General features: G+C 45.1%; 1 protein-coding gene across 1 annotated transcript in view; it reads left to right on the top strand.

Moving 5' to 3' along the window:
* Window positions 1–12,226, top strand: part of LOC137371883 (contactin-associated protein-like 5) — a gene marked incomplete at its 5' end in the record, with an annotated part of 700,863 nt that overhangs the window by 423,456 nt on the left and 265,181 nt on the right. The window contains one exon of the mRNA XM_068034867.1: window positions 11,980–12,136. Coding sequence (XP_067890968.1) covers window positions 11,980–12,136 — 157 coding nt within the window. The remainder of the gene's footprint in view (window positions 1–11,979; window positions 12,137–12,226) is intronic.

The raw sequence follows: 12,226 nt of genomic DNA, 5'->3' as shown, positions 1-12,226 counted from the left end.
GATCCAAAGCACTAAATCACCTTCAATCCCATACTTCCGTATTTTCTGCAATAGCCTACCGTGGGGAACCTTATCAAACGCCTTACTGAAATCCATATACACCACATCCACGGCTTTACCCTCATCCACCTGTTTGGTCACCTTCTCAAAAAACTCAATAAGGTTTGTGAGGCACGACCTACCCTTCACAAAACCATGCTGACTATCGCTAATGAACTTATTCTTTTCAAGATGATTATAAATCCTATCTCTTATAACCTTTTCCAATATTTTACCCACAACCGAAGTAAGGCTCACAGGTCTATAATTACCAGGGCTGTCTCTACTCCCCTTCTTGAACAAGGGGACAACATTTGCTATCCTTCAGTCTTCCGGCACTATTCTTGTCATAGAAAACAATCTTAGCACCTAACTGCCTCATGAATGATTTCAGAGTTTTTGTCTCCACCATCCTACCCATAAAGACATTTCAGATACTAGTTACTCATTGAGTAAAGAGATGCTTCCTGAACTTGCCATTTACCAGTTTGCAGTTATAGCCCCTCGTCCTGCAATTGTATTTTAACATGAAATAATGTTTGGGTTAACCTTCTATATTCTGGTTAATATTATTTCTACAATTATAAGCTCCTTTCTTGTTAATCCCTTTTCAAGACTAAAGCGCTCGTGTTTTCCGAATCTCTCATCATAACTGAATCTTCCGGCTAGAGAGATCAGTTCCATGGTCTTTTTCTTATTGGCATTTTATTAGCAGATTCCCAACACATTTCTCCAGTTCTGCTGAGAATATTTTCACGGAAAGGTAGTAATGATGTGGTAAGTCTTTGCTACAAACTAATTTAGTACCTTTTGCAGAATTTCATTAAAGTTAATGCTGAATTCATATTTTTATTTATTTTTAGTCATTTACTGATGTGTCCAATCTCTCATGGCTGTTTCAACAATTTACAATGTATTCATTATACTTTCACAAGAACTATATTTTCGAAGTACACAGAGAAACACATGGAATTACTAAAGTTTACAATGAGAATATGAATAAATGAGGCACTGAAGTTTATTTATGTTAAATAGAATTGATCTATAATGTTATTCTGTGGTGTTATCTCCAGATGGCATGTTAATACAAAATAATAAGGAACAGAGAATAGGTTCTTTGATGTGAGGTGCTTTGATCTTTTTTAACTACTTCTCTATTTATTTTCCGGCAAACCACAAGGGCCCCTACTTTAACTGCACTGCTCCTATTTTATGTTGCCTTGCTAACCTTTACACTGCTTTTTATGCAGAGAGGTCCCTTAGCTGAAGTAAAAGGTCACAAGAAAATGCATTCTTTTAGGGGAAAAAGTTGAATTCCATCTTATAGGAAAGAAAAATTAAACAAAAAGATCAATGGCGCTAAATCAAAGTGTTTACTCTGTTTACCCAGTTCTCACTATTCAGTGTGTGTGTAAACTCGAAAGGTAACATCACAACTGTGCGAAGAAATACTCAACCTTGTAAAAGATCAAAGCAAGACTTGCATTTATATAGATGTCTTCGAAATGTCCTAAAACACCTCTTATAAAATTAATTACTTTGACACCATAGACAAATCATGCTCTGAAAAATGGTTAGATTTTTGACAGAAAAGAAAGTCACACAAAATCTTGACCACAGCAAGTGGGAACACCACCACCTGCAAGTTCCCATCCAAGTCACACACCATCCTGACTTGGGACTATATTTCTGTTCCTTCACTGTTGCTGGGTCAAAATCCTGGAACTCCCTTCCTAACAGCACTGTGGGTGAACCTCCCCCACATGGACTTCAGCGGTTCAAGAAGGCGGCTCACCATCACCTGCTCAAGGGCACTTAGGGATGGGCAATAAATGCTGGCCTAGCCAACGACGCCCACATCCCGTGAATGAATTTTTAAAAAGTGACTCTATGGCCGGGATTTTATCCAGGCAATGGAGGGCACGATGTCTGGAAAAAGCAATGCCCGAAAACATCACATCACCTCTTCTGTAGAAGAGCTGCCAAATATACTGTGAATTAGGCACTTAAGTGGACAGCAGAGGGCCTTCCACAGGATCAATGACCCCGGAACCAGAAGCCCTGCCCTCAGAGAGCTGTCAGCCAGTCTGAGGCCGGCAGTTCTTCCACTGAGCAGCATCAACGGAGAGGCAGTGGCTACCGCCGGTGGAGCAACTGCCCGAGGCCCAGGAACATCACTGAACCCAGGCCACAGGTAGGTCAGGGCAGGAAGGGTCTTGCAGAGTCGGGGTCTGGAGGAGAGGGATGTAGGGGGGTCGTTAGCAAGGGCAGTAAGGTGGCTCTCAATGGGCCACCCCTTCCCATTGCCAGGTGCCTTGTTTAAGAACTAAGTACCTTTTAATAAGGGAGGGAGCCAGGAAGCTGTGCTTCCCATGCGACAACAGGGCTACCCACCCCATGGCTAATTGTGGTGGGATGAGGTCCTTAATTGGGCATTAATTTCCCAGTTAAGGGTCTCATTTGGTGCCAGGGGGGCAGAAAGGCCGTTCACAGCTCTTCCTGCCCTGCACTTAATTTTGGTGGAGGTAGGAAGGTAATGGGGTCCCCACACTGCCATCCCATCTGAGTTTATGCTCTCCCCACCTCCAAACCTGCCGTGGGGGAAGAGCATAAAATTCTCCTTTGACTCTACGTTCTGTTCACTCAATGTCCCTGTGCTCGCTGGCCAACATTGGATCCTGGTCTGGCAGCATCTCGATTTTAAAATTCTCATCGTTTTTACAGATCTAGCAATACAAAACGAGCATCCATGAGGCGCTGTGAGCCATCAGCAGCAGCAGAATTGTACTCACCACAATCTGTAAGCTCATGCCCGGCATATCCCCACTCTACCATTACCATCAAGCTGGGGGATCAACCCTGGTTCAATGAAAAGTATAGGAGGGCATGCCAGGAACAGCACCAGGCATAGCTCAAAATGAGGTGTCAACCTGGTGAAGCTACAACCCAGGACAAATGACATAAGCGGATATGAGAACAGTACGGGAAAAAGGCATTGAAGTGGAAGATCAGCCATGATCATATTGAATGGTGGGGCAGGTGGCCTACTCCTGCTCCTATATTCCCATGTCATAGGACAACTTGCATGCCAAACAACGTAAGCGGCATGCGACAGACACAGTTAAGCAATCCCACAAACAACAAATCGGATCTATGCTGTGCAGTCCTGCAACATCCAGTCGTGAATGGTGGTGGACAATTAAACAACTAACTGGAGGAGGTGGCTCCACAAATAGCCCCATCCTCAATGATGGGGGAGCCCAGTACATCAGTGCAAAAGATAAGGCAGAAACATTTGCAACAATATTCAGCCAGAAGTGCCAAATAAATGATTCATCTCGGCCTCCTCCTGAAGTCCCCAGCATCACAGATGGCAGTCTTCAGCCAATTCGAGTCTCTCCATGTGATATCAAGAAATGACTGAAGGCATTGGATACTGCAAAGGCTATAGGCCCTGACAATATTCTGGCAATAGTACTGAAGACCTGTGCTCCAGAACTTGCCGCGCTCCCAGCCAAGATGTTCCAGTGCAGCTAGAACACTGCCATCTATCTGGTAATGTGGAAAATTGCCCAGGTATTTCCTGTACACAAAAAGCAGGACAAATCCAACCCAGCCAATTACCGCCCCATTAGTCAACTCTCAATCATCAGTAAAGTGATGGAAGGTGTTGTTGACAGTGCCATCAAGTGGCACTTGCTTAGCAATAACCTGCTCAGTGACGCTCAGCTTGGGGTCTGCCATGGCCACTCAACTCCTGAGTTCATTACAGTCTTGGTTCAAACATGGACAAAAGAACTGAACTCAAGAGGTGTGGTCAGATTGACTGCTCTTGACATCAAGGCAGCATTTGACCAAGTATGGCATCAAGGAGACCCAGCAAAACTGGAGTCAATGGGAATCAAGGGGAAAGCTCTTGCCAATTGGAGTCATACCTAGTGCAAAGGAAGATGGTTGTGGTTGTTGGAGGTCAATCATCTCAGTTCCAGGACATCACTGCAGGAGCTCCTCAGGGTAGTATCCTACGCCCAACCATCTTCAGCTGCTTCATCAATGATCTTCCTTTAATGATAAGGTAAGAAGTGGGGATGTTCGCTGATGCTTGCACAATGTTCAGCACCATTCGTGACTCCTCAGATACTGAAGCAGTCTGTGTCGAAATGCAGCAAGACCTGCACAATATCCAGGCTTGGGCTGATAAGTGGCAAGTAACAATCATGCCACACAAATGCCAGGCAATGACTATCTCAAACAAGAGAGAATCTAACCAGCTCCCCTTGACATTCAATGGCATTACAATCACTGAATCCCCCACTATCAACATCCTGGGGATTACCATTGACCAGAAACTGAACTGGAGTAGCCATATAAATACAGTGGCTGCAAGAGCAGATCAGAGTCTAGGAATCCTGTGGCAAGAAGTAACTCACCTCCTGACTCCCCGAAGCCTGTCCACCATCTACAAGGCACAAGTCAGGAGTGTGATGGAATACTCTCCATTTTCCTGGATGGGTGCAGCTCCAACAACACTCAAGAAGCTTGACACCATCCAGGACAAAGCAGCCTGCTTGATCGGCACCCCATCCACAAACACTCATTCCCTCCATCACCGATGTACAGTGGCAGCAGTGTGTACCATCTACAAGATGCATTGCAGCAACTCACCAAGGCTCCTAAGACAGCACCTTCCAAACCAGCGACCTCTACCACCTAGAAGGACAAGGTCAGCAGATGCATGGTGACACCACCACCTGCAAGTTCCCCCCCAAGCCACACACCATCCTGACTTGGAACTATATTGCCGTTCCTGCACTGTCAAAATTCTGGAACTCCCTCCCTAACAGCACTATGGGTGTACCTACCCCACATGGACTACAGCGATTCAAGAAGGCAACTCACCACCACCTTCTCAAAGTCAATTAGGGATGGCTAATAAATGCTATCCTGGCTAGTGATATCCACATCCCCTGAACAAATGAAAAAAAGTGACCTTGCCCCTCCTTATCCCTGTAACCTCCTACAACACTGCAACTCTGTGTACTTCTAATTCTGGCTTTTTAAGTATCCCTGATTTTCCTATGCTGCACCATTGGCAGCCATGCCTTCAGCTGCTTAGGTCCTGAAGCTACCCAAGGATAAGGGTAGCAGGTGCATGAACACCACGACCTCCAAGTTCCTCTGCAAATTCACATCATTCTCAGTTGAATATATATCATTGTTCCTTCATTGTTGCTGGTTCTGCTTGTCATCCTTCCATCTACGAAAGATGATGGACACGCAGCAAACAATCCATTTAGGTGGGGTGTCTTCTCTTGGTGCACCTTTGCTGATGGCTGTGAAGGCCAATCCTTGAGAGGCAGGTTCTGCCACAAGTGCTGCACGTGAAGCTGTCAAGTGACACTGCGAGTTGTTGTTTTTGACTTCGTGCCTGTGCCAAGCTGCTGTAGCAACTGGTAATGCATGCCAGTACACAGCATGTTTTGCCATTTCCCTCTTTCGCCAGCTAGTGACGCCCAAGTGTGATAGTCGACATTTAGGGCCTTCATGTCATGCTTGCAAGCATCCTTGAAGTGAAGCTTTGGGCCCCCCACTGGTCATCTGGCCCCGGCTACCTGACCATACAGAAGGTCCTTGGGTATGCGACCATCTTCCATCCTGCGGACATGTCCGATCTACCAAAGCCACCTCTGTTTGATTAGTGCCAACACACATGGGAGCTCTGCCACATTTGTGATTTGTCCTGCCAAGATATACCCATAATGCATCGCAGACAGGGCAGATGGAAATTATTGAGCTTTTCCTGGTAGCTGTAAGTCGTCCATGTTTCACAGCCATACAGCCATACAAGAAGATGCTGAGAACACTGGTTTGCTGGTTCAAATCTCTGTACCTCCCTACTGAATAGCACTGTGGGAGCACCTTCACCACATGGACTGCAGTGGTTAAGAGGTAGACTCACCACCACCTTCTCAAGGGCAATTCGGCAGATGGGCAATAAATGCTGCCCTTCCCAGTGATCCCCACATCCCAAGAGTAAATTAAAAAACGATTGAGCCAAATGTGCTTTAGTTCAGTTAATAATGAGAAGCTGAATTAATGCATAAAACAGATGTCCACTCCAGGCGCTGCTTCACAAACCACTGACCACCTCCAGGCGCGTATCCATTGTCTCTCGAGATAAGGAGGCCCAAAAGAAAAAAAGAACATTTACAGAGAATTAAAGCCTTTTTGGTTACAAAAATTGAATTGCTCACAAAAATCTAGAATGTTGTTTTGCTGAGACTTTTGTATCTTTGTGAACTTTTTTTGAGCTGACAATGAAGCAACAGTACAATTCTTTACCCAAATACCCAATTTACCTCCAGAACATAGTGCTCTAAGGTGCCTTTAGTGAGGTCATCTTAAACCCCTTTGACTTCACAGTGTAGGGAATATAATTTGAAGGTGTTGTCAAGTGGCATGTAATGAGCAGTTGTCTTGAACATTGTGGGCATTTATAAAACTAAGCAGAGCCTTTTAATGTTCTGAGAAAATGAATCCTCCTACGCATTATAAAACATAATCACCATTTGGGAGCAAAGCTCTGTGTCTTCTGGCTTTTGGCATGTCTCATCACCTGTAGTGTTAATCAGTATTGGCAGATACAAATCCGACTATGTAGCTACGAGTTCGAGATTGGTAGAGGAGCAGAAGAGGAGCATTCTGTGAAGGACTGTGTGCATTGAATGCACTAAAGGCATCTCAATTGCCTGGAAGTATCTCCATGAAAATGCTACATTTCAACTTACCTGTGCAGAAGGACTTTGCAACTCAAAGCACTGTATATTTTACACTTGCAAACAAAATAACAATTTTGCACCTGATATTTTTAAAATTGAATTTGGGCATGCTAGGAAATGGGTAATCCATCAATCTCACCTGGTCTGTATTCAAACACTCCCAGCTCCAACTTTCACTGAGATCTTACACCTTTCTAATTTACTATTGCGCCTGTAGGCTTTTTGGTGTCTTGTCAAATATGCCAATCTTCATATGGAGGTGCCACTCAACCGTCCCACTGTCCACTCAGACCAAGTGGTACAGGTAAATTGCCCATTAAAGGTATCTTTTAAAGGGCTACAGACTTTATGGGAGAAAACTTTAACACCCCCTTGGATGGGTAGGAGAGGATCAGGTGAGAGTTAAATCAGCAAATATGCAAAATGGTGACTTCCTCAACCCACTGCAAATTCGCCTAATTCCATTTTAACCATGGGTGCATTGGAGTGACCAATATGGAGAAACAGGTCCGTCATAATATGGAAATAAGGCGCTATTCCTCAGATTTTGGTATCCATTTGAATATAACGCTGGCTGGTCAGGTTTCCCAGGGCTGGGGAAACTCAGTAGCTAAAGGAAGGTGGGAGCCGTTTGATCCAGTAGGTAAGTGTTTTTTTTATTGTACTAATTTCCCCGGCTCCCTTCAAACAAATTTTCTGCCACAATTGGCTATCACCCTGCCCACCCCAAACCTGCGCTCTCTCTGTCCTTCATCCCTCCAGATTACAAGTCCGGACCCCAGCAACACTACAATCGCTCCCAGTACCCCCTCCCGATTACTAGTCCAACTCCATGATCACCCCACCCCTCCTCTGGACTACCAGACGGGAAATAGAATTTTAAAAAATTAAAGAGGTCCTGCTATTAAATTTGCATTCTGGCATCTCCGGCTTCCCTCTCCTCCCTGCTTAAACACTCTTCCCAGCTCCCACCGCAGGATTATTGGGGCCCATTAGTGAGATTTTTGTGGTTGGAGGTTCTTGACGCCACTCCCCCTTACACCCCACCGGCCCTGAAAACTTATCTCCTCCTCCTTCCCCACCAATGTTCCGACATACTTCACTGGTCAGGGATCGGACGGCACGGAAATGCCTGCCACCGACTGGAATATGGGAGCAGGATGGTCGGCACGACGGGGTAATTAATTATTCGTTCATTAGCATGCATTAATATACTTATATTTCGGCCCCATCGCTGAGCGGCGAGGGGGCCGCCACGAGGCCTCGCCTCCGTCGGTAATATGAGGCGGGGCCTTCCCAGCGTCGAGGCCCGTGGCGGGCCCCCCACTTCCCGGAAGCATTTTCTGGGCCTTCCCACCATAATTCCCGACATTGGGAAGCTGGTATAATTCAGCCCAGAGTCTGTGAGCAACTTGCAATCTGTTTGGTTTTAGCTAATTAAGTTCCTGTATAATCCCTGTGCAGTTCTAGGTGCCCCAATGCATTAGCTTTGTCAGCACCTAAACTCATTGGATTCAGGGAAGTGGGATGTGTTTCTATAGGAGACTGTGTATTGCAAATTAGATAAGCAGGCGGGTTTAGATTTTTCAGTAACAAATTGGTAACACTTAATCATGGCGGTGGATTTCAGTATCTGTGAAAGACCTGACTGAGCATAAAAAAAAGTATTTTTGCCTGTTTTTGTACTATACATTGATATTCAATTTGCTTAATGAGAATATTGAGAGCTGTTCAAGCAGATAAAGCCAGGGTTTTGCTGTTGTGCTTCAAACTGCATCCATTTGTACAAAATTCTGCTCAACTGCATCTGAGCGCTGGTGAAATTTTAGAAGTGGTCATTTTGGTCCCTTAGTAGCACTAAAAACCGACAAAGTGGTTGAATAGCTTTTCTTAAAGTTACACCACACAGTACGATTAGAACCAGAGTGACATTGCAGCAGTATCAGATTACTTATTGAAGTAGCCTCATGCTGGTTCTGTTAAATCAGTTTTCACTCTGGTCAGATGCTTTCAGCAAGTTGTGCTGCAGGTTCTTTAGAATTAGAATTAGAATATTACAGCACAGTACAGGCCCTTCGGCCCTCGATGTTGCGCCGACCTGTGAAACCATCTGACCTACACTATTCCATTTTCATCCATATGTCTATCCAATGACCACTTAAATGCCCTTAAAGTTGGCGAGTCTACTACTGCTGCAGGCAGGGCGTTCCACGCCCCTACTACTCTCTGAGTAAAGAAACTACCTCTGACATCTGTCCTATATCTATCACCCCTCAACTTAAATCTATGTCCCCTCGTGTTTGCCATCACCATCCGAGGAAAAAGACTCTCACTATCCACCCTATCTAACCCTCTGATTATCTTATATGTCTCTATTAAGTCACCTCTCCTCCTCCTTCTCTCCAACGAAAACAACCTCAAGTCCCTCAGCCTTTCCTCATAAGACCTTCCCTCCATACCAGGCAACATCCTAGTAAATCTCCTCTGCACTCTTTCCAAAGCTTCCACATCCTTCCTATAATGCGGTGACCAGAACTGCACGCAATACTCCAGGTGCGGTCTCACCAGAGTTTTGTACAGCTGCAGCATGACCTCGTGGCTCCGAAACTCGATCCCCCTACTAATAAAAGCTAACACACCATTATGCCTTCTTAACAGCCCTATTAACCTGGGTAGCAACCTTCAGGGATTTATGCACCTGGACACCAAGATCTCTCTGTTCATCTACACTACCAAGAATCTTCCCATTAGCCCAGTACTCTCCATTCCTGTTACTCCTTCCAAAGTGAATCACCTCGCACTTTTCCGCATTAAACTCCATTTGCCATCTCTCAGCCCAGCTCTGCAGCCTATCTATGTCCCTCTGTACCCAACAACATCCTTCGGCACTATCCACAACTCCACCGACCTTAGTGTCATCCGCAAATTTACTAACCCACCCTTCTACACCCTCTTCCAGGTATTTATAAAAATGACAAGCAGCAGTGGCCCCAAAACAGAACCTTGCGGTACACCACTAGTAACTAAACTCCAGGATGAACATTTGCCATCAACCACCACCCTCTGTCTTCTTTCAGCTAGCCAATTTCTGATCCAAAGCTCTAAATCCCCTTCAACCCCATACTTCCGTATTTTCTGCAATAGCCTACCGTGGGGAACCTTATCAAACGCCTTACTGAAATCCATATACACCACATCCATGGCTTTACCCTCATCCACCTGTTTGGTCACCTTCTCGAAAAACTCAATAAGGTTTGTGAGGCACGACCTACCCGTCACAAAACTGTGCTGACTATCGCTAATGAACTTATTATTTTCAAGATGATTATAAATCCTGTCTCTTATAACCTTTTCCAACATTTTACCCACAACCGAAGTAAGGCTCACAGGTCTATAGTTACCAGGGCTGTCTCTACTCCCCTTCTTGAACAAGGGGACAACATTTGCTATCCTCCAGTCTTCAGGCACTATTCCTGTCGACAATGACGACATAAAGATCAAGGACAAAGGCTCTGCAATCTCCTCCCCAGCTTCCCAGAGAATCCTAGGATAAATCCCATCTGGCCCAGGGGACTTATCTATTTTCACACTTTCCAAAATTGATAACACCTCCTCCTTGTGAACCTCAATCCCATCTAGCCTAGTAGCCTGAATCTTAGTATTCTCCTCGACAACATTTTCTTTCTCTACTGTAAATACTGACGCAAAATATTCATTGAACACTTCCCCTATCTCCTCTGATTCCACACAGAACTTCCCACTACTATCCTTGATTGGCACTAATCTAACTCTAGTCATTCTTTTATTCCTGATATACCTATCGAAAGCCTTAGGGTTTTCCCTGATCCTATCCGCCAATGACTTCTCGTGTCCTCTCCTTGCTCTTCTTAGCTCTCCCATTAGATCCTTCCTGGCTAGCTTGTAACTCTCAAGCGCCCTAACTGAGCCTTCACGTCTCATCCTAACATAAGCCATCTTCTTCCTCTTGACAAGCGCTTCGACTTCTTTAGTAAACCACGGCTCCCTCGCTCGACAACTTCCTCCCTGCCTCACAGGTACATACTTATCAAGGACACGCAGTAGCTGCTCCTTGAATAAGCTCCACATTTCGATTGTTCCCATCCCCTGCAGTTTCCTTCCCCATCCTACGCATCCTAAATCTTGCCTAATCGCATCATAATTTCCTTTCCCCCAGCTATAATTTTTGCCCTGCGGTATAGACCTGTCCCTGCCCATCGCTAAGGTAAACCTAACCGAATTGTGATCACTATCACCAAAGTGCTCACCTACATCTAAATCTAACACCTGGCTGGGTTCATTACCCAGTACCAAATCCAATGTGGCATCGCCCCTGGTTGGCCTGTCTACATACTGTGTCAGAAAACCCTCCTGCACACACTGGACAAAAACTGACCCATCTAAAGTACTCGAGCTATAGTATTTCCAGTCGATATTTGGAAAGTTAAAGTCCCCCATAACAACTACCCTGTTACTCTCGCCCCTGTCGAGAATCATCTTCGCTATCCTTTCCTCTACATCTCTGGAACTATTTGGAGGTCTATAAAAGACTCCCAACAGGGTGACCTCACCTCTCCTGTTTCTAACCTCGGCCCATACTACCTCAGTAGACGAGTCCTCAAACGTCCTTTCTGTCGCTGTAATACTCTCCTTGATTAACAATGCCACACCCCCCCCCCCCTCTTTTACCATCTTCTCTGTTCTTACTGAAACATCTAAATCCCGGAACCTGCAACATCCATTCCTGCCCCTGCTCTACCCATGTCTCCGAAATGGCCACTGCATCGAGATCCCAGGTACCAACCCATGCTGCAAGCTCACCCACCTTATTCCGGATGCTCCTGGCGTTGAAGTAGACACACTTTAAACCAGGTTCTTGCTTGCCAGTGCCCTCTTGCGTCCTTGTAACCTGATCCCTGACCTCACTACTCTCAACATCCTGTACACTGGCACTACATTTTAGGTTCCCATTCCCCTGCTGACTTCTGTTCTGTTGTGACTTGAAAAAGGGACCAAATTCATGCTAAATCTTCAGCCCTTTAAAATATTTTTTTAAAAAAAGCTTAGCAAAACTCTAAATTTACAGTCCTGGATTTGTGGTAGCGTTGGCACTGAAAGTGGTTGTTTTTGTATTCCTCCTCAGATGGTGTGCCATTCACATGGTGGACCGGAAGAACCAATGAAAAGCAAGCTTACTGGGGTGGTTCATCACCAGGAGTTCAAAAATGTGTCTGCGGATTGGAGGGAAACTGCTTAGATACAAACTATCACTGTAACTGTGATGCTGACAGTGATACATGGTAAGTCAGACTTTATCTTGTGGGAAAAACAACTGCAGCTTGTTGTAACTTGCTGGAATAACAATATTTTTTTTAAATGTTTAAATAATT

Source organism: Heterodontus francisci, chromosome 7, assembly GCF_036365525.1.
Source record: "Heterodontus francisci isolate sHetFra1 chromosome 7, sHetFra1.hap1, whole genome shotgun sequence".
In the NCBI taxonomy this organism is placed as follows: domain Eukaryota; kingdom Metazoa; phylum Chordata; class Chondrichthyes; order Heterodontiformes; family Heterodontidae; genus Heterodontus; species Heterodontus francisci.
This window is presented reverse-complemented; position numbering and strand designations above follow the sequence as displayed.